This window comes from Ranitomeya imitator, chromosome 10 (genome assembly GCF_032444005.1).
Source record: "Ranitomeya imitator isolate aRanImi1 chromosome 10, aRanImi1.pri, whole genome shotgun sequence".
In the NCBI taxonomy this organism is placed as follows: domain Eukaryota; kingdom Metazoa; phylum Chordata; class Amphibia; order Anura; family Dendrobatidae; genus Ranitomeya; species Ranitomeya imitator.
Window position 1 is genome coordinate 74,188,228 of NC_091291.1, and position 23,612 is coordinate 74,211,839.

Consider the following 23,612-nt stretch of genomic DNA (forward strand, 5'->3'; position numbering starts at 1 on the left):
GGCACGAGAACAGCAGGGCTTAGTCCGAGCACAAGTCCCACAGGACTGCACAAAAGAACGCACATCCCGTGACAAAGAAGGCCACCAAAAGGATCTAGCCACCAAATCTCTGGTACCAAAGATTCCAGGATGACCAGCCAACACCGAACAATGAACCTCAGAGATAACTCTACTAGTCCATCTATCAGGGACAAACAGTTTCTCCATAGGACAACGGTCAGGTCTATGAGCCTGAAACTTCTGCAGCACCCGCCGCAAAGCAGGGGAGATGGCAGACAAAATTACCCCCTGTTTGAGAATACCCGCCGGCTCAGGAACACCCGGAGAGTCAGGCACAAAACTCCTTGACAGGGCATCAGCCTTCACATTCTTAGATCCCGGAAGGTATGAAACCACAAAATCAAAACAAGAGAAAAAGAGCGACCATCGAGCCTGTCTAGGATTCAACCGTTTGGCAGACTCAAGATAAGTCAAATTCTTGTGATCCGTCAAGACCACCACGCGATGTTTAGCTCCTTCAAGCCAATGTCGCCACTCCTCGAATGCCCACTTCATGGCCAACAACTCTCGATTGCCAACATCATAATTGCGCTCAGCAGGCGAGAATTTTCTAGAAAAGAAGGCACATGGTTTCATCACCGAGCCATCAGAACTTCTTTGCGATAAAACAGCCCTGCTCCAATCTCAGAAGCATCAACCTCAACCTGAAACGGGAGCGAAACATCTGGCTGGCACAACACAGGGGCAGAAGCAAAACGACGCTTCAAGGCCTGAAAAGCCTCTACAGCCGCAGAGGACCAATTGACCACATCAGCACCTTTCTTGGTCAAATCAGTCAACGGTTTAGCAATACTAGAAAAATTAGCGATGAAGCGACGGTAAAAATTAGCAAAGCCCAGGAACTTCTGCAGACTCTTCACAGATGTCGGCTGAGTCCAATCATAAATGGCCTGAACTTTAACAGGGTCCATCTCGATAGTAGAAGGGGAAAAAATGAAACCCAAAAATGAAACCTTCTGAACTCCAAAGAGACACTTTGACCCCTTCACAAACAAGGAATTCGCACAAAGGACCTGGAACACCATTCTGACCTGCTTCACATGAGACTCCCAATCATCCGAAAAGACCAAAATGTCATCCAAATATACAATCATGAATCTATCCAGGTACTCTCGGAAGATGTCATGCATAAAGGACTGAAACACAGATGGAGCATTAGAAAGCCCGAATGGCATAACCAGGTACTCAAAATGGCCCTCGGGCGTATTAAATGCTGTTTTCCATTCATCGCCCTGTTTAATTCGCACAAGATTATACGCCCCTCGAAGATCTATCTTGGTGAACCAACTAGCCCCCTTAATCCGAGCAAACAAATCAGACAGCAGCGGGAAAGGATACTGAAATTTGACTGTGATCTTATTAAGAAGGCGGTAATCAATACAAGGTCTCAAAGAGCCATCCTTCTTGGCCACAAAAAAGAACCCTGCTCCCAATGGTGACGACGACGGGCGAATATGACCCTTCTCCAAGTATTCCTTTATATAACTCCGCATAGCGGCGTGCTCTGGCACAGATAAATTAAACAGACGGCCCTTAGGAAACTTACTACCAGGAATCAAATTAATAGCACAATCGCAATCCCTATGAGGAGGTAGGGCACCGGATATGGGCTCTTCAAATACATCCCGGTAATCTGATAAAAACTCAGGGACTTCAGAAGGAGTGGAAGGCGAAATTGACAACAATGGAACATCACCATGTACCCCCTGACAACCCCAGCCGGACACAGACATAGATTTCCAATCCAACACTGGATTATGGACCTGTAGCCATGGCAACCCCAAAACAACCACATCATGCAGATTATGCAACACCAAAAAGCGAATATTCTCCTGTTGTGCAGGAGCCATGCACATGGTCAATTGAGTCCAGTACTGAGGCTTATTCCTGGCCAAAGGCGTAGCATCAATTCCTCTCAATGGAATAGGATACTGCAAGGGCTCCAAGAAAAAACCACAGCGCCTGGCAAACTCCAAGTCCATCAAATTCAGGGCAGCGCCTGAATCCACAAATGCCATAACACAATAGGACGACAGAGAGCAAATCAGAGTAACGGACAAAAGAAATTTAGACTGTACCCTACCAATGGTGGCAGACCTAGCGAACCGCTTAGTGCGCTTAGGACAATCGGAGATAGCATGAGTGGATTCACCACAGTAAAAACACAGCCCATTCCGACGTCTGTGTTCTTGCCGTTTAGCTCTGGTCAAAGTCCTATCACACTGCATAGGCTCAGGCCTATGCTCAGAGAATACCGCCAGATGGTGCACAGCTTTGCGCTCACGCAAGCGCCGATCGATCTGAATGGCCAAGGACATAGACTCATTCAGACCAGCAGGCGTGGAAAATCCCACCATGACATCCTTAAGGGCTTCAGAAAGACCCTTTCTGAAAATTGCCGCCAGGGCACACTCATTCCACTGAGTAAGCACAGACCACTTTCTAAACTTCTGACAGTACACCTCCGCTTCATCCTGACCCTGACACAAAGCCAGCAAGATTTTCTCTGCCTGATCCACTGAATTTGGTTCATCATAAAGCAATCCAAGCGCCAGAAAAAACGCATCAACATCACGCAATGCAGGATCTCCTGGCGCAAGGGAAAATGGCCAGTCTTGAGGGTCACCACGCAAAAAAAGAAATAATGATTTTTACTTGTTGAACGGGGTCACCAGAGGAGCGGGGTTTCAAAGCTAGAAACAGTTTACAATTATTTTTGAAATTCAAGAACTTAGATCTATCCCCAGAAAATAAATCAGGAATAGGAATTCTAGGCTCTAACATAGGATTCTGAACCACAAAATCTTGAATGTTTTGTACCCTTGCAGTGAGATGATCCACACAAGAGGACAGACCTTGAATGTCCATATCTACACCTGTGTCCTGAACCACCCAAAGGTTTAGGGGAAAAGAAAGACAAAACACAGTGCAAAGAAAAAAAAATGGTCTCAGAACTTCTCTTATCCCTCTATTGAGATGCATTAATACTTTGGGCCAGCTGTACTGTTATGGACCTGGTGGTTAGGAGCACCCGGCACGACCTGATAGTTAAACTCACACAGGACAAGCTCTGGGATGTGGGAGCTCTGCTGACCGCAACCCCTAATCATATCACAACAACTAGAAATAGCCGTGGAGCGTTCCTGACTCTCCCTAGACGCCTCTTCACAGCCTAAGAGCTAGCTAGCCCTAGAGATAGAAAATAAAGCTTACCTTGCCTCAGAGAAATTCCCCAAAGGAAAAGGCAGCCCCCCATATATATTGACTGTGAGTAAAGATGAAAGTCACAAACGCAGAAATGAAACAGGTTTCAGCAAAGGGAGGCCAGACCTACTAAACAGACAGAGGATAGGAAAGGTATCTTTGCGGTCAGCACAAAAACTACAAAAGACCACGCAGAGTGTGCAAAAAGACCTCCGCACCGACTAACGGTGCGGAGATGCCACTCTGCATCCCAGAGCTTCCAGCTAGCAAGACAAAATCATGATAACCAGCTGGACAAGGAAACAATGAACAAATAATAACAAGCAGGAACTTAGCTTCTGCTGGAGTAGACAGGTCACCAGAAAGATCCAAGAGCGAACTGAACCAATGTAGGAACATTGACAGCTGGCATGGAGTAACGATCTGAGTGGAGTTAAATAGAGCAGCCAACCAAAGGATAAACCACGTCACCTGTGTAAGGAACCTCAGAAGCAGCAGCTTCACTCACAGCCACCAGAGGGAGTCCATGGACAGAACTCGCCGAAGTACCATTCACGACCACAGGAGGGAGTTCAACAACAGAATTCACAACAGCATTCCAAACGGCTCTCTTTCCCTTCCGAGCTCTGCCATGCACCCAAATGGTGGTTCTCCCCCACATATGGGGTATCTGCATACTGAGGACCAATTGGAAAACAACTTTTAGGGCCTAATTTCTCCTGTTACCCTTGGGAAAATACAAAACTGGGGGCTAAAAAGTAATTAATTTTTTTGGAAACAAAGAATTTTTATTTCCATGACTGCCTTATAAACTATAGTGAAATTTTGCATTGAAAAGTCAAACGGTGCTCCTTCCCTTCCAAGCTCTGCCATGCACTAAAACAGTGGTTTACCCCCACATATGGAGTATCAGTGTACTCAGGACAAATTGTACAACAATTTTGGGGTCCAATTTCTTCTGTTGCTCTTGGAAAAATAAAAATTGCGGGCGAAAATATCATTTTTGTGAAAAATATGATTTTTTGTTTTTACGGCTCTACATTATAAACTTCTGTGAAGCAACTTGTGGGTCAAAGTGCTAACCACACATCTAGATAAGTTCCTTAGGGGGTCTACTTTCCAAAATGGTGTCACTTGTGGGGTGTTTTAATGTTTAGGCACATCAGGGGCTCTCCAAAGGTGACATGGCGTCCCATCTCAATTCTAGTCAATTTTGCATTGACAAGTCAAATGGCGTTCCTTCCCTTCCGAGCTCTGGCATGCGCCCAAACAGTGGTTTACCCCCACATATGGGGTATCAGCATACTCACGACAAATTGCACAACAACTTTTAAGGTCCAATTTCTTCTGTTACCCTTGGTAAAATAAAACTAATTGCAGCTGAAATAAATTTTTTGTGAAAAAAAGTTGAATGTTCATTTTTTTTAAACATTCCAAAAATTCCTGTGAAATACCTGAAGGGTTAATAAACTTCTTGAATGTGGTTTTGAGCACCTTGCGGGGTGTAGCATTTATAATGGTGTCACACCTGGGTATTTTCTATCATATAGACCCCTCAAAGTGACTTCAAATGTGATGTGGTCCCTAAAAAAATGGTGTTGTAAAAATGAGAAATTGCTGGTCAACTTTTAACCCTTATAACTCCCTAACAAAGAAAACATTAGCTCCAAAATTATGCTGATCTAAAGTTGACATGTGGAAAATGTTACTTACTAAGTATTTTGTGTGACATATCTCTGTGATTTAAGAGCATACAAATTCAAATTTGGAAAATTGCGAAATTTTCTAAATTTTTGCCAAATTTCCGTTTTTTTCACAAATAAACGCAGGTAATATCAAATAAATTTTACCACTGTCATGAAGTACAATATGTCTGGAGAAAACAGAATCACCAGGATCCGTTGAAGCATTCCAGAGTTATAACCTCATAAAGGGTTAGTGGTCAGAATTGTAAAAATTGTCCCGGTCATTAACGTGCAAACCACGCTTGGGGGTTAAGGGGTTAATTCCTCCAAAAAACTTTAAAAATACTGGAACATAATGGTACTGGAGGCAGGAAGTCTTGATAACAGCACCAATACATAAGACTGCGGCACTCAGGTACTCTATACACCATATCTCATTAATATATGCTGAATCACATATACTTTATGTCATGGCTCTTCTCTCCGCCATGCAGCATATGCACTTTAGAATTATACCTAGCTAATGTCTAATAATAATAAGAGTAATTAAAGTGTGATAGCAGCTTTATTGATATATTGCCATAGAAATTAATTCACGAGGACTTGTACCTACCTCCATTTTCTCCAGTAGCATTATGTTCCTGTATTTTAAAGTTTTTTGGATGAATTAATAAACTTCAGTATTTTACAATGTTTTTCTTGTCCCTTCAATTAATTTTTGTGCCCCAAAAGGCGTAATGGGGTATACAAAAATAATAGTGTAGTATATTGTTTCAGAGAAGTGCTACCCATAAGTGATGGGCAACCTTTATACGTAAGGACTAGGGTTGAGCGACTTTTGTTTTTATAGGATCGGGTCGGATTTCACAAAACCCGACTTTTTCAAAAGTCGGGTCGAGTGAAATCAGCCGATCCTATAGAAAAGTCGGGGTCGGCCGAAACACGAAACCCAATGCAGTGCATTGGGTTTCTAATGGTTCCCAGGGTCTGAAGGAGAGGAAACTCTCCTTCAGGCCCTGGGATCCATATTAATGTGTAAAATAAAGAATCAAAATAAAAAATATTGAAATACTTACCCTCGGACGCGCCCTGGTTGTAACCGGGAGCCTTCCTTCCTAAGAATCAGCGCCTGAAGGGCCTTCGATGACGTCGCGGCTTGTGATTGGTCGCGTGAGCGGTCACATGGGCGTCACGCGACCAATCACAAGCCGCGACGTCATCTAAGGTCCTTCAAGCGCTGATTCTTAGGAAGGAAGGCTGCGGGTTAGAACCAGGGCGCGTCCGAGGGTGAGTATATACCTATTAGGAATATACTCACCCTCGGACGCGCCCTGGTTCTAACCCGCAGCCTTCCTTCCTAAGAATCAGCGCTTGAAGGACCTTAGATGACGTCGCGGCTTGTGATTGGTCGCGTGACGCCCATGTGACCGCTCACGCGACCAATCACAAGCCGCGACGTCATCGAAGGCCCTTCAGGCGCTGATTCTTAGGAAGGAAGGCTCCCGGTTACAACCAGGGCGCGTCCGAGGGTAAGTATTTCAATATTTTTTATTTTGATTCTTTATTTTACACATTAATATGAATTCCGATACCGATTCCCGATATCTTAAACATATCGGGAATCGGTATCGGAATTCCGATTCCAGTTCAGAAGATCGCCGACCTCATGGCGGACCCCACACAGGGTCGGGTCGGGTTTCATGAAACCCGATTTTGCCAAAAGTCAGCGACTTCTGAATCTGGCCGACCCGTTTCGCTCAACCCTAGTAAGGACTATTTGTTATATATATTTAATATTGTTGTGCACTGAGTGTATGCTTTTAGGTGTTTTTTATTGTTCATTATTAAGCTTATATTTTAAGGGATATATGTACACACAATGGGCAGCAAGGTGAAAACAGGCTTGGGAGTAAAGGAGTTAAAGGAAACAATTATGTTTGTGTTGAACATACTATATATCCCAGCAAAAAAATGTTTTTCATCTTTTTAGCAATTGATAAACTTTCAAATATTTTTTATTAATACTGTATATGTTTGACATTTTGGTAGAAAATATTAATTTATTAAAGAGTTCTACATTAAAGAAATTCCCACTGCGTGTGTCAAATAAGCTGAAAAATAGTACACTGCTCAAAAAAATAAACAGAATACTAAAATCCCATATCCTAGATATCACTGAAAGAAATATTCCAGTTGCAAATCTTTATTCATTACATAGTGGAATGTGTTGACAACAATAAAACCTAAAAATTATCAATATAAATCACAACTAATATCCCACGGAGGTCTGGAATTGGAATGATGCTCAAAATCAAAGTGGAAAATGAAGTTACAGACTGATCCAACTTCAGTGGAAATGCCTCAAGACAAGGAAATGATGCTCAGCAGTGTGTGTAGCCTCCACGTGCCTATATGACCTCCCTAGAACATATGGGCATGCTCCTGATGAGGCGGCGGATGGTCTCCTGAGAGATCTCCTCCCATACCTGGACTTTAGCATCCACCAACTCCTGGACAGTCTGTGGTGCAACGTTACGTTGGTGGATGGTGAAAGACATGATGTCCCAGATGTGTTCAATCAGATTCAGGTCTGGGAAATGGGCGGGCCAGTCGATAGCTTCAATGCATGCATTCATCTTGCAGGAACTGGAGACACACTCCAGCCACATGAGGTCTGGCATTGTCCTGCATTAGGAGGAACCCAGGGCCAACCGCACCAGCATATGGTCTCACAAGGGGTCTGAGGATCTCATCTCGGTACCTAATGGCAGTCAGGCTACCTCTGGCGAGCACATGCGAGCTGTGCGGCCCTCCAAAGGAATGCCATCCCACACCATTACTGACCCACTGCCAAACCGGTCATGCTGAAGAATGTTGCAGGCAGATCGCTCTCCACGGCGTCTTCAGACTCTGTCACATCTGTTACATGTGCTCAGTGTGAACCTGCTTTCATCTGTGAAGAGCACAGGGCACAAATGGTGAATTTGTCAATCTTGGTGTTCTGTGGCAAATGCCTATCGTCCTGCACAGTGTTGGGCTGTGAGCACAACCCCCATCTGTGGATGTCAGGCACTCAGACCATCCTCATGAAGTCAGTTTCTAACTGTTTGTGAAGACACTTGCACATTTGTGGCCTGCTAGAGGTCATTTTGCAGGGCTCTGGCAGTGCTTCTCCTGTTCCTCCTTGCACAAAGGCTGAGGTAGTGGTCCTGCTGCTGGGTTGTTACCTTCCTACGGCCCCCTCCATGTCTCCTGGTGTACTGGCCTGTCTCCTGGTAGTGCCTCCAGCCTCTGGACACTATACTGACAGACACAGCAAACCTTCATGCCACAGCTCGCATTGATGTGCCATCCTGGATGAGCTGCACTACCTGAGCCACTTGTGTGGTTTGTAAAGTCCGTCTCATGCTACCACGAGTGTGAAAGCACAACCAACATTCAAAAGTGACCAAAACATCTGCCAGGAAGCATTGGTACTGAGATGTGGTCTGTGGTCCTCACCTGCAGAACCACTCCTTTATTGTGTGTCTTGATAATTGCCAATAATTTCCATCTGTTGTCTATTCCATTTGCACAACAGCATGTGAAATTGATTGTCACACAGTGTAGCTTCCTAAGTGAACAGTTTGATTTCACAGAAGTTTGATTTACTTGGAGTGATAATCTGTTGTTTAAGTGTTCCCTTTATTTTTTTGAGCAGTGTATATATTGGCTATGATAACTTTTTCTTAAATTACAGTATTTGGTATGAAGAATAGATTACGTAGATTATGAGTTAATCAATAATGTATAGTTCTCTGTAAATTGTATACAAGGCACAACATTTTTCCCACATATATTTTAAATTAGCTACATATATATGTCATAAGCATGTTCACCTCGTTTCTTAAATAGGGTTCTGGCGGATGCAATTCATTTGTATTAAATGCTGTAGTCATGTCCCAGCCATTAACAAACCCAACATTGAGATCTTTGAAGACTATTTCCATTATGAAGTAGTGAACATGTGCATGGAAGTCAGTCATTCCTTCATACTCAGTTTCCATTCCACTTGTATTCTCAGTCTTAATGATAACTTTTGTTTCTGGGCTTCTAAGGAAGAGACGCTCTATAGCATGGCGAATGTTGAGGAGTCTTCGGATGTAGTGGTGAGCAGGGAATAATCTGAAATGTACTCCAATGTTTAGTGCAATCACAGTATGCTCATTGCCTCCAATAAGGTCGATTTCACGTGGGATAGAGCGCTCTTCTCTGAGAGATACAAATCCCAAGTACACAAATGGCCTTCCATGTCTTTTCCAAATAACTTGTATATTCCTTTCTATGTCCACACCTAAATGCTTCTGTGCCCACCCTTTTTCATAGACGTCCATAAGAGAAAGTGCTGTAAAAAGAAAATCCGTATTACCAAATTAAATATAAACACGTTAATAATAAATATATTTTTTTGCAGTTTGCTGTCATGAAAACTGCTAAATAGTGATGCGCAAGCATGCTCAATGATACCCGAATATCACTCGAGTATCTAGGTGCTCAGATATGTTTGGCACTCATTGAGCATTGGTTGGTGCTCGGATCGAATGCTCGAATCCCCACCCTGTATGTATGGCATCTGTTACAGAGCCAATAAACATTGCGGGATTGCCTACCAGTCACTGTAATGCCATAACCATCTTGGTAGTGGCATTACTGTGATTGGCTGACCGCATTACCTCATTAAAGGTTATAAAAAAACTGCCCCCGCCATGCTCGACACACTGATGCCATTGCGCATCTCAAGGTCAGTTGTGATTGGAGGGAGAGAATAGTCCATCATGCTTGTCTGTGCACAGTTTAATGAACCAGAGTCCTCTAGAAGTGCTACTAATGCTGATCCATCATACTAAAAGCCCTTCTAAGGGCTAATCTTTTTCTTTTTCTCTTTCTATGCAATACATTCTACATTTAGCCTAGGGACAGCTGCTGAAACAAAGAGAGTGGCTGACTACAGCCTCAAGGCAGAGCTTAGGGTTTGCAGTCCGTTGCTATATATACAGGTCCTTCTCAAAAAATTAGCATATAGTGTTAAATTTCATTATTTGCCATAATGTAATGATTACAATTAAACTTTCATATATTATAGATTCATTATCCACCAACTGAAATTTGTCAGGTCTTTTATTGTTTTAATACTGATGATTTTGGCATACAACTCCTGATAACCCAAAAAACCTGTCTCAATAAATTAGCATATTTCACCCATCCAATCAAATAAAAGTGTTTTTTAATAACAAACAAAAAAAACAACAAATAATAATGTTCAGTTATGCACTCAATACTTGGTCGGGAATCCTTTGGCAGAAATGACTGCTTCAATGCGGCGTGGCATGGAGGCAATCAGCCTGTGACACTGCTGAGATGTTATGGAGGCCCAGGATGCTTCAATAGCGACCTTAAGCTCATCCAGAGTGTTGGGTCTTGCGTCTCTCAACTTTCTCTTCACAATATCCCACAGATTCTCTATGGGGTTCAGGTCAGGAGAGTTGGCAGGCCAATTGAGCACAGTAATACCATGGTCAGTAAACCATTTACCAGTGGTTTTGGCACTGTGAGCAGGTGCCAGGTCGTGCTGAAAAATGAAATCTTCATCTCCATAAAGCATTTCAGCCGATGGAAGCATGAAGTGCTCCAAAATCTCCTGATAGCTAGCTGCATTGACCCTGCCCTTGATGAAACACAGTGGACCAACACCAGCAGCTGACATGGCACCCCACACCATCACTGACTGTGGGTACTTGACACTGGACTTCAGGCATTTTGGCATTTCCTTCTCCCCAGTCTTCCTCCAGACTCTGGCACCTTGATTTCCGAATGACATGCAAAATTTGCTTTCATCAGAAAAAAGTACTTGGGACCACTTAGCAACAGTCCAGTGCTGCTTCTCTGTAGCTCAAAAGTGGCTTTACCTGGGGAATGCGGCACCTGTAGCCCATTTCCTGCACACGCCTGTGCACGGTGGCTCTGGATGTTTCCACACCAGACTCAGTCCACTGCTTCCTCAGGTTCCCCAAGGTCTGGAATCGGTCCTTCTCCACAATCTTCCTCAGGGTCCGGTCTCCTCTTCTCGTTGTACAGCGTTTTCTGCCACATTGTTTCCTTCCAACAGACTTACCATTGAGGTGCCTTGATACAGCACTCTGGGAACAGCCTATTTGTTGAGAAATTTCTTTCTGGGTCTTACCCTCTTGCTTGAGGGTGTCAATGATGGCCTTCTTGACATCTGTCAGGTCGCTAGTCTTACCCACGATGGGGGTTTTGAGTAATGAACCAGGCAGGGAGTTTATAAAAGCCTCAGGTATCTTTTGCATGTGTTTAGAGTTAATTAGTTGATTCAGAAGATTAGGGTAATAGGTCGTTTAGAGAACCTTTTCTTGATATGCTAATTTATTGAGACAGGTTTTTTGGGTTATCAGGAGTTGTATGCCAAAATCATCAGTATTAAAACAATAAAAGACCTGACAAATTTCAGTTGGTGGATAATGAATCTATAATATATGAAAGTTTAATTGTAATCATTACATTATGGTAAATAATGAAATTTAACACTATATGCTAATTTTTTGAGAAGGACCTGTATAGCTGCTGCAGGTGACCACATTTAGTTTTTATGTGTTGCTGAAAAAATTTACTGTATTGTTATCCATACTGTTTATCATACTTTGTGTAAAATTGTGGTGGTTTAAAAGTTTTATAAACCGCTTGTACAGCTACAATTCACAATTTCTTTTTGTTCCAATAATTGACTACTGTCATCCATTAATATGGTTTAAAAGTTTGAAAAACCTCATGGCCTGCTACAGGCGACCAAATTTAAGTTTTTTTTAAGAAAAAAAGTTTCAATTAATCAAGGAAACTTTGGTTTTCAGAAAATGTGCAATTCCAAAATAAGTAAGGCATGCGGTAAGAAGCGGGGAAGTGGAAGAGCTGATGATGGTTCATGTCGTTGGCGAGGAAGTGGTGCAGGTGGAGAACAAGCAACATGCTCATCCACAAGATATAATTTCCTGTCGCACTTTGCAGGGAGGCATGGGACACTACTTCTAAAGCCAGACCAGTGCAGAGAGGTTGCCGGTTGGATATCAGATAATGCTTCCAGCTTGCTTGCAAGCACCACCCAGTCTAACACACGGTCTAGTCTCACCACCGAAGAATCTGGATCACTTAGTACTTACCCTGGTCCTCCATCCTCCCACCATGTCGAGTCGCAGGAGCCTAGTGATTTCATACTAGGACACTCCGAGGAGCTCTTTACTAGAGATAAGCGAATATGTTCAGAAAACTATTGCCAAACAAAATTTGGCACAAATATGGTACATTCGGATTCGTGATCGGTAACATGAGCATTTTTCTTAAAATTGTAAAAAGTCGGTAACATTCGGTAAAAGATAGAATAAAAGCCGGTAATTCATGTGCGGCGTTCAGTAAAATCACAGCGTGACAGGTTAGAATAGAAAAGTTAGAATAGGTATATACACATAGAATAGTAACATAGTAACATAGTAACATAGTTAGTAAGGCCGAAAAAAGACATTTGTCCATCCAGTTCAGCCTATATTCCATCATAATAAATCCCTAGATCTACGTCCTTCTACAGAACCTTATAATTGTATGATACAATATTGTTCTGCTCCAGGAAGACATCCATACACATTATATATATATATATATATATATATATATATATATATATATATATATATATGTATATATATATATATATATATATATATATATATCATGTCAGTGATATACACACATTTGTATGTAAATATATTACATAGATAGATAGATGAAAAGACCTCACAGCTCACAATGCATGTCAGACCAAATGAGAATCATGAGGTCAAAGGAACTGGCCACAGAGCTCAGAGACAGAATTGTGGCAAAACATAGATCTGGCCAAGGTTACAAAACAATTTCTGTAGTACTCAAGGTTCCTAAGAACACAGTGGCCTCCATAATCCTTAAATGGAAGAAGTTTGGGACCACCAGAAGTTGTTAAGGACTGGCGGAACGCACCAAGTATAGATGATATGAAACTAGGTGCGTTCGCAGTCCGAGGTCCACCGTGCAGGTAAAAACCCTGCTGCTAGTAAGACGGACTATATGGCGGTACTATAAGTATACACGCACGGGTTAACTTCATCCTGCGTGAAGGAAGTGATCCTGTTGAGTCACAGGACTGTGATACCGCACATAGAGCGCGAGCAAGAAGTCAGCGAACACAACCCCAACTCAGGATTGAAGTCCAATGGAATGTGCTGCAGTACCTGAGTGTTGTGAATTCTGTGGTCAAGCTCCCTCCTGTGGTCATGAGTGGTACTTCGGCTGGTTCTGTCTATGAGCTTCCTTTGGTGGATGTGAGTGGGGCTACGGCTTCTGAGTTTCCTTCCTCAGGTGACGAGGTTCAGTCGTTAGGTGCTGCTCTATTTAACTCCACCTATTTCTTTGTTCCTGGCCTCCAGTCAATGTTCCAGTATTGGTCTTGCTCTCTCCTGGATCGTGCTTGTGGCCTGTCTATCCTGCATAAGCTAAGTTTTACTTGTGTTACTTTTGTTTGCTATATTTTCAGTCCAGCTTGCTATATTGGTTTTTCTTGCTTGCTGGAAGCTCTGGGACGCAGAGGGAGCACCTCCGTACCGTTAGTCGGTGCGGAGGGTCTTTTTGCGCCCTCTGCGTGGTTGTTTGTAGGGTTCTGTGTGGACCGCAAAGCTATCTTTCCTATCCTCGGTCTGTTCAATAAGTCGGGCCTCACTTTGCTAAAATCTATTTCATCTCTGTGTTTGTATTTTCATCTCAACTCACAGTCATTATATGTGGGGGGCTACCTTTTCCTTTGGGGAATTTCTCTGAGGCAAGGTAGGCTTATTTTTCTATCTTCAGGGCTAGCTAGTTTCTCAGGCTGTGCCCGAGGCGCCTAGGACTGGTCAGGAGCGCTCCACGGCTACCTCTAGTGTGGTTGGATAGGATTAGGGATTGCGGTCAGCAGAGTTCCCACGTCTCAGAGCTCGTCCTATGTTATTGGTAACTGTCAGGTCACTTTGTGTGCTCTTAACCACTAGGTCCATTGTGGTTCTGAATCACCAGTTCATAACAGTACTGGAGGCCCAAAGTACTAATGCTTCTCAATAGAGGGAAAAGAGAAGTTCTGAGACCATTTTTTTTTCTTTGCACTGTGTTTTGTCTTTCTTTTCCCCTAGACATTTGGGTGGTTCAGGACACAGGTGTAGTGATGGACATTAAAGGTCTGTCTTCATGTGTGGATCATCTCACTGCAAGAGTACAAAATATTCAAGACTTTGTGGTTCAGAATTCTATGTTAGAACCAAGAATTCCTATTCCTGATTTGTTTTCTGGAGATAGAGCTAAGTTTCTGAGTTTTAAAAATAATTGTAAACTGTTTCTGGCTTTGAAACCCCGCTCCTCTGGTGACCCAGTTCAACAAGTTAAGATCATTATTTCTTTATTACGTGGCGACCCTCAGGACTGGGCATTTTCCCTTGCGCCAGGAGATCCTGCATTATGTAATATTGATGCGTTTTTTCTGGCGCTCGGATTGCTCTATGATGAACCTAATTCAATGGATCAGGAAGAGAAAAATTTGCTGGCTCTGTGTCAGGGTCAGGATGAGGTAGAGATATATTGTCAGAAGTTTAGGAAGTGGTCTGTGCTCACTCAATGGAATGAATGTGCGCTGGCAGCAATTTTCAGAAAGGGTCTCTCTGAAGCCCTTAAAGATGTCATGGTGGGATTTCCTATGCCTGCTGGTCTGAATGAGTCTATGTCTTTGGCCATTCAGATCGGTCGACGCTTGCGTGAGCGTAAAACTGTGCACCATTTGGCGGTATTATCTGAGTGTAAACCTGAGCCTATGCAGTGCGATAGGACTTTGACCAGAGCTGAATGGCAAGAACACAGACGTCAGAATGGGCTGTGTTTCTACTGTAGTGATTCCACTCATGCTATCTCCGATTGTCCTAAGCGCACTAAGCGGTTCGCTAGGTCTGCCACCATTGGTATGGTACAGTCGAAATTTCTTTTGTCCGTTACTTTGATCTGCTCTTTATCATCCTAGTCTGTCATGGCATTTGTGGATTCAGGCGCTGCCCTGAATTTGATGGACTTGGAGTATGCTAGGCGCTGTGGGTTTTTCTTGGAGCCCTTGCAGTGTCCTATTCCATTGAGAGGAATTGATGCTACGCCTTTGGCCAAGAATAAGCCTCAGTACTGGACCCAGCTGACCATGTGCATGGCTCCTGCGCATCAGTAGGATATTTGCTTTCTGGTGTTGCATAATCTGCATGATGTGGTCGTGTTGGGGTTGCCATGGCTACAAGTCCATAACCCAGTATTGGATTGGAAATCAATGTCTGTGTCCAGCTGGGGTTGTCAGGGGGTACATGGTGATGTCCCATTTCTGTCTATTTCATCATCCACCCCTTCTGAGGTCCCAGAGTTCTTGTCAGATTACCGGGATGTATTTGATGAGCCCAAGTCCAATGCCCTACCTCTGCATAGGGATTGTGATTGTGCTATCGATTTGATTCCTGGTAGTAAGTTTCCTAAAGGTCGACTGTTTAATTTATCTGTGCCTGAGCACGCCGCTATGCGGAGTTACGTAAAAGAATCCTTGGGAGCAGGGTTCTTTTTTGTGGCCAAGAAGGATGGTTCGCTGAGACCTTGTATTGATTACCGCCTTCTAAATAAAATCACGGTCAAATTTTAGTACCCCTTGCCGCTGCTGTCTCATTTGTTTGCTCGGATTAAGGGGCTAGTTGGTTCACCAAGATAGATCTTCGTGGTGCGTATAATCTTGTGCGTATTAAACGGGGCGATGAATGGAAAACAGCATTTAATATGCCCGAGGGCCATTTTGAGTACCTGGTTATGCCATTCGGGCTTTCTAATGCTCCATCAGTGTTTCAGTCCTTTATGCATGACATCTTCCGAGAGTACCTGGATAAATTCCTGATTGTATACTTGGATGATATTTTGGTCTTCTTGGATGATTGGGAGTCTCATGTGAAGCAGGTCAGAATGGTGTTCCAGGTCCTGCGTGCGAATTCTTTGTTTGTGAAGGGGTCAAAGTGTCTCTTTGGTGTTCAGAAGGTTTCATTTTTGGGGTTCATTTTTTCCCCTTCTACTATCGAGATGGTCCCTGTTAAGGTTCAGGCCATTTATGATTGGACTCAGCCGCCATCTCTGAAGAGTCTGCAAAAGTTCCTGGGCTTTGCTAATTTTTATCGTCGCTTCATCAATAATTTTTCTAGTATTGCTAAACCGTTGACTGATTTAACCAAGAAGGGTGCTGATGTGGTCAATTGGTCTTCTGCTGCTGTGAAGGTTTTCAAGAGTTGAAGCGTCGTTTTTCTTCTGCCCCTGTGTTGTGCCAACCAGATGTTTCGCTCCTGTTCCAGGTCGAGGTTGATGCTTCTGAAATTGGAGCAGGGGCTGTTTTGTCGCAAAGAAGTTCTGATTGCTCGGTGATGAAACCATGCGCCTTCATTTCCAGGAAGTTTTCGCCTGCTGAGCGAAATTATGATGTTGGCAATCGAGAGTTGCTAGCCATGAAGTGGGCATTTGAGGAGTGGCGTCATTGGCTTGAAGGAGCTAAGCATCGCGTGGTGGTCTTGACTGATCACAAGAACTTGACTTATCTCCAGTCTGCCAAACGGTTGAATCCTAGACAGGCTCGTTGGTCTCTGTTTTTCTCCCGTTTTGACTTTTGTGGTTTCGTACCTTCCGGGCTCTAAAAATGTGAAGGCGGATGCCCTGTCTAGGAGTTTTGTGCCCGACTCTCCGTGTTTGCCTGAGCCGGCGGGTATTCTCAAAGAGGGGGTAATTTTGTCTGCCATCTCCCCTGATTTGCGGTGGGTGCTGCAAAAATTTCAGGCTAATAGACCTGAATGTTGCCCAGCGGAGAAACTGTTTGTCCCTGATAGGTGGACGAATAGAGTTATCTCTGAGGCTCATTGTTCGGTGTTGGCTGGTCATCCTGGAATCTTTGGTACCAGAGATTTGGTGGGTAGATCCTTTTGGTGGCCGTCTCTGTCGCGGGATGTGCGTTCTTTTGTGCAGTCCTGTGGGATTTGTGCTCGGGCTAAGCCCTGCTGTTCTTGTGCCAGTGGGTTGCTTTTGCCCTTGCTGGTCCCGAAGAGGCCTTGGACACATATCTCTATGGATTTTATTTCGGATCTCCCCGTCTCTCAAAAAATGTCGGTCATTTGGGTGGTTTGTGATCGCTTCTCTAAGATGGTCCATTTGGTACCCTTGTCTAAATTGCCTTCCTCCTCTGATTTGGTGCCATTTTTCTTCCAGCATGTGGTTCGTTTACATGGCATTCCAGAGAACATCGTTTCTCACAGAGGTTCCCAGTTTGTTTCGAGGTTTTGGCGAGCCTTTTGTGCTAGGATGGGCATTGATTTGTCTTTTTCCTCGGCTTTCCATCCTCAGACAAATGGCCAGACTGAACGAACCAATCAGACCTTGGAAACATATCTGAGATGTTTTGTTTCTGCTGATCAGGATGATTGGGTGTCCTTTTTGCCTTTGGCTGAGTTCGCCCTTAATAATCGGGCCAGCTCGGCTACTTTGGTTCGCCGTTTTTCTGCAATTCTGGGTTCCATCCTCGTTTCTCTTCAGGGCAGGTTGAGTCTTCGGACTGTCCTGGTGTGGATACTGTGGTGGACAGGTTGCAGCAGATTTGGACTCATGTAGTGGACAATTTGACTTTGTCCCAGGAGAAGGCTCAACGTTTCGCTAACCGCAGGCGCTGTGTGGGTCCCCGACTTCGTGTTGGGGATTTGGTTTGGTTGTCATATCGTTATATTCCTATGAAAGTTTCCACTCCTAAGTTTAAGCCTCGTTTCATTGGTCCATATAGGATTTCTGAGGTTCTTAATCCTGTGTCATTTCGTTTGACCCTTCCAGCGTCTTTTTCCATCCATAACGTATTCCATAGGTCATTGTTGCGGAGATACGTGGCACCTGTGGTTCCATCCGTTGATCCTCCTGCCCCGGTTTTGGTTGAGGGGGAGTTGGAGTATATAGTGGAGAAGATTTTGGATTCTCGTGTTTCGAGATGGAAACTCTAGTATCTGGTTAAGTGGAAAGGTTATGGTCAGGAAGATAATTCCTGGGTCTTTGCCTCTGATGTCCATGCTGCCGATCTGGTTCGTGCCTTTCATATGGCTCATCCTGGTCAGCCTGGGGGCTCTGGTGAGGGTTCGGTGACCCCTCCTCAAGAGGGGGTACTGTTGTGAATTCTGTGGTCAAGCTCTCTCCTGTGGTCATGAGTGGTACTTCGGCTGGTTTTGTCTATGAGCTTCCTTTGGTGGATGTGAGTGGGGCTACGGCTTCTGAGTTTCCTTCCTCAGGTGACGAGGTTCAGTCGTTAGGTGCTGCTCTATTTAACTCCACCTAGTTCTTTGTTCCTGGCCTCCAGTCAATGTTCCAGTATTGGTTTTGCTCTCTCCTGGATCGTGCTTGTGGCCTGTCTATCCTGCATAAGCTAAGTTTTACTTGTGTTACTTTTGTTTGCTATATTTTCTGTCCAGCTTGCTATATTGGTTTTTCTTGCTTGCTGGAAGCTCTGGGATGCAGAGGGAGCACCTTCGTACCGTTAGTCGGTGCGGAGGGTCTTTTTGCGCCCTCTGCGTGGTTGTTTGTAGGGTTTTGTATTGACCGCAAAGCTATCTTTCCTATCCTCGGTCTGTTCAGTAAGTCGGGCCTCACTTTGCTAAAATCTATTTCATCTCTGTGTTTGTATTTTCATCTCAACTCACAGTCATTATATGTGGGGGGCTGCCTTTTCGTTTGGGGAATTTCTCTGAGGCAAGGTAGGCTTATTTTTCTATCTTCAGGGATAGCTAGTTTCTCAGGCTGTGCCCGAGGCGCCTAGGACTGGTCAGGAGCGCTCCATGGCTACCTCTAGTGTGGTATGATAGGATTAGGGATTGCGGTCAGCAGAGTTCCCACGTCTCAGAGCTCGTCCTATGTTATTGGTAACTGTCAGGTCACTTTGTGTGCTCTTAACCACTAGGTCCATTGTGGTTCTGAATCACCAGTTCATAACACCTGAGCATGTGACCCTCGATCTCCAATGGGAGATCTTGCCCTGGGCATGCTCAGTGTGTGCAAATAAGGACTTAGTCCCAGAGAAGCCCGCTCGCCGCAGATCAGTGCAGGGTACAACAGGAGAGCCAGAAAAGGCAGCAGTAACCCTTTGCACAGAATCAGTCCCAGCAAGACGCTGGGAGCGACGCCTCCGCTGAGCAGAGCCCACTGCGGCCGAAGCAGAATGGGAGACCGCAGCAGACACGGATCGAGATTCCCCCTGTGCAGCAGAGGAAACTCGACTCCTAACATTACCCCCCCTCCCAGGGCCCCCCCCTCCTTGGGCCTCGCTACGCTCGAAGGCAGCAACAAGCTGCGGAGCCCGAATGTGCTCAGCAGGCTCCCAGGACCTATCCTCGGGACCGTAACCCTTCCAGTCCACCAAAAAAAACTTTTTGCCACGTACCACCTTGCACCCCAAGATAGCGTTCACCTCGAAATCGTCCGTAGACGAACCCGATGTCTCGGCAGATGACTCAGAAAACCGGGACATGTATACGGGCTTAAGGAGGGACACATGAAAGGTGTCGGTGATACCAAGGCGTGGAGGAAGGGCCAGACGGTAGACCACAGGATTAACCTGTTCGAGGACCTTGAAGGGACCCAAGTAGCGAGGAGCAAACTTAGTGGACTCAACACGCAGCCTGATGTTACGGGCGGAGAGCCACACCAAGTCGCCAGGAGCAAAGGTCGGAGCGGGGCGCCGATGAGCATCGGCGGAGGACCTCATTCTCTCCTTAGAGGCCCGAATGGCATCCTGAGTGCGGTCCCAAATATCCCGTGCCTCCACAGCCCAGTCTAACACCCTGGAGTCGGTGGAAGACAAGGGCATAGGCACTGGTACCCGAGGATGCTGACCATAGTTGAGGAGGAATGGGGTTTGTCCAGTGGAGTCGGCTACGGCGTTGTTCAGTGCAAACTCTGCCCATGATAGCAAGGATGCCCAGTCATCCTGCCTGCCTGAAACAAAATGTCGCAGGTATGTGACCAAGGTCTGGTTGGCCCTCTCTACCAACCCATTCGTCTCGGGATGGTAAGCGGAAGAGAGATTCAACTCTATACTGAGAAGACGACAAAGCTCTCTCCAGAACCGAGACGCAAACTGGGGACCCCGGTCACTGACAATTTTGTCAGGCATACCATGTAGGTGGAAGATGTGTTTAATGAACAACGCTGCAAAGGCCCGTGCAGAAGGTAACCGTGGTAGCGGCACCAAATGCACCATTTTTGAGAAATGATCGGTGATGACCCAAATGATGGTACAGCCGCGAGATTTGGGTAAACCCATGACAAAGTCCATCCCGACCATCTCCCAGGGCCTATCTGCCACCGGCAAGGGATAGAGCAACCCAGCTGGCCTTTGACGCGGAGATTTATTTTTGGCGCAGGAGACACACGCCAGAATATAATCCCTGACATCCCGGACCATATGCGGCCACCAGTACGTCCTCGCCAGTAGCTCAGATGTCCTCTTTGTCCCAAAGTGTCCACCCACCCTGGACGAATGAGCCCAAGAGAGAACCTCCGGTCGCAAATTAACCCCTTCCCGACCCATGACGCCACGTAGGCGTCATGAAAGTCGGTGCCAATCCGACCCATGACGCCTATGTGGCGTCATGGAAAGATCGCGTCCCTGCAGATCGGGTGAAAGGGTTAACTCCCATTTCACCCGATCTGCAGGGACAGGGGGAGTGGTAGTTTAGCCCAGGGGGGGTGGCTTCACCCCCTCGTGGCTATGATCGCTCTGATTGGCTGTTGAAAGTGAAACTGCCAATCAGAGCGATTTGTAATATTTCACCTATTATAACGGGTGAAATATTACAATCCAGCCATGGCCGATGCTGAAATATCATCGGCCATGGCTGGAAATACTAATGTGCCCCCACCCCACCCCACCGATCGCCCCCCCAGACCCCCGATCTGGCCGGTACACTGCTCCGGCTCCCCTCCGTCCAGTGCTCCGCTCCCCCCATGCTCTTGTCCGCTCCCCCCGTGCTCCAATCACCCCCCCGTGCTCCAATCACCCCCCCCTGCACTCCGATCCACCCCCCCGGTGCTCTGTTCCACCCCCCCGTGCTCCATTCCAGCCCCCCCGTGCTCCGTTCCACGCCCCCCGTGCTTCGTTCCACCCCTCCCGCGCTCCGATTCCCCCCCCGTGCTCCGATCCCCCCCCCCCCGTGGTCCCCCCCCACCCCATCATACTTACCGATCCAGCCGGGGTCCCGTCCGTCTTCTCCCTGGGCGCCGCCATCTTCCAAAATGGCGGGCGCATACGCAGTGCGCCCGCCGAATCTGCCGGCTGGCAGATTCGTTCCAAAGTGCATTTTGATCACTGAGATAGATTATATCTCAGTGATCAAAATAAAAAAAATAATAAATGACCGCCCCCCTTTGTCACCCCCATAGGTAGGGACAATAAAAAAATAAAGACATTTTTTTTTCCACTAATGTTAGAATAGGGTTAGGGTTAGGGTTAGGGGTAGGGTTAGGGGTAGGGTTAGGGTTAGGGGTAGGGTTAGGGTTAGGGTTAGGGGTAGGGGTAGGGTTAGGGGTAGGGTTAGGGCTAGGGGTAGGGGTAGGGCTAGGGTTAGGGTTTCGGTATGTGCACACGTATTCTGGTCCTCTGCGGATTTTTCCGCTGCGGATTTGATAAATCCGCAGTGCTAAACCGCTGCGGATTTATGGCGGATTTACCGCGTTTTTTTCTGCGCATTTCACTGCGGTTTTACAACTGTGATTTTCTATTGGAACAGTTGTAAAACCGCTGCGGAATCCGCACAAAGAAGTGACATGCTGCGGAATGTAAACCGCTGCGTTTCCGTGCAGTTTTTCCGCAGCATGTGTACAGCGATTTTTGTTTCCCGTAGGTTTACATTGAACTGTAAACTCATGGGAAACTGCTGCGGATCCGCAGCGTTTTCCGCAGCGTGTGCACATACCTTTAGAATTAGGCTATGTGCACACTGTGCGGATTTGGCTGCGGATTGGCCGCTGCGGATTCGCAGCAGTGTTCCATCAGGTTTACAGTACCATGTAAACATATGAAAAACCAAATCCGCTGTGCCCATGGTGCGAAAAATGCCGTGCGGAAACGCTGCGTTGTATTTTCCGCAGCATGTCAATTCTTTGTGCGGATTCCGCAGCGTTTTACACCTGTTCCTCAATAGGAATCCGCAGGTAAAATCCGCACAAAAAACACTGGAAATCCGCGGAAAATCCGCAGGTAAAACGCAGTGCCTTTTACCCGCGGATTTTTCAAAAATGGTGCGGAAATATCTCACACGAATCCGCAACGTGGGCACATAGCCTTAGGGTTAGGGTTGGAATTAGGGTTGTGGTTAGGGTTGTGATTAGGGTTATGGCTACAGTTGGGATTAGGGTTAGGGGTGTGTTGGGGTTAGTGTTGGAGTTAGAATTGAGGGGTTACCACTGTTTAGGCACATCAGGGGTCTCCAAACGCAACATGGCGCCACCATTGATTCCAGCCAATCTCGTATTCAAAAAGTCAAATGGTGCTCCCTCACTTCCGAGCCCTGACGTGTGCCCAAACAGTGGTTTACCCCCACATATGGGGTATCAGTGTACTCAGGATAAACTGTGCAACAATTACTGGGGTCCAATTTCTCCTGTTACCCTTGTGAATCTAAAAAAATGCTTGCTAAAACATAATTTTTGAGGAAAGAAAAATGATTTTTTATTTTCACGGCTCTGCGTTGTAAACGTCTGTGAAGCACTTGGGGGTTCAAAGTGCTCACCACATATCTAGATAAGTTCCTTGGGGGGTCTAGTTTCTAAAATGGGGTCACTTGTGGGGGTTTCTACTGTTTAGGCACACCAGGGGCTCTGCAAACGCAACGTGACACCCGCAGACCATTCCATCAAAGTCTGCATTTCAAAAGTCACTACTTCCCTTCTGAGCCCCGACGTGTGCCCAAACAGTGGTTTACCCCCACTCATGGGGTATCAGCGTACTCAGGAGAAACTGGACAACAACTTTTGGGGTCCAATTTCTTCTGTAACCCTTGGGAAAATAAAAAATTCTGGGCTAAATAATTATTTTTGAGGAAAGAAAACGTATTTATTATTTTCACGGCTCTGCATTATAAACTTCTATGAAGCACTTGGGGGTTCAAAGTGCTCACCACACATCTAGATAAGTTCCTTTGGGGGTCTAGTTTCCAAAATGGGGTCACTTGTGGGGGGTTTCTACTGTTAAGCCACATCAGGGGCTCTGCAAACGCAACGTGACGCCCACAGAGCATTCCATCAAAGTCTGCATTTCAAAACGTCACTACTTCACTTCCGAGCCCCGGCATGTGCCCAAACAGTGATTTACCCCCACATATGGGGTATCAGCGTACTCAGGAGAAACTGGACAACAAATTTTGGGGTCAAATTTCTCCTGTTACCCTTGGGAAAATAAAAAATTGCAGGCTAAAATATCATTTTTGAGAAAATAATTTTTTTTTTTTATTTTCATGGCTCTGGGTTATAAACTTCTGTGAAGCA

General features: G+C 45.5%; 1 protein-coding gene across 5 annotated transcripts in view; it reads right to left on the reverse strand.

The window, feature by feature from the left end:
* Positions 1-6,938: 6,938 nt before the first annotated feature.
* Positions 6,939-23,612, reverse strand: part of LOC138651574 (NXPE family member 1-like) — a 474,026-nt gene continuing 457,352 nt past the window's right edge. For all 5 annotated transcript variants that reach the window (XM_069741869.1, XM_069741868.1, XM_069741870.1 and 2 more), the window contains one exon: positions 6,939-9,333. In XM_069741869.1, the coding sequence (XP_069597970.1) occupies positions 8,795-9,333 (539 nt within the window). In that variant the 3' untranslated portion in view covers positions 6,939-8,794. The remainder of the gene's footprint in view (positions 9,334-23,612) is intronic.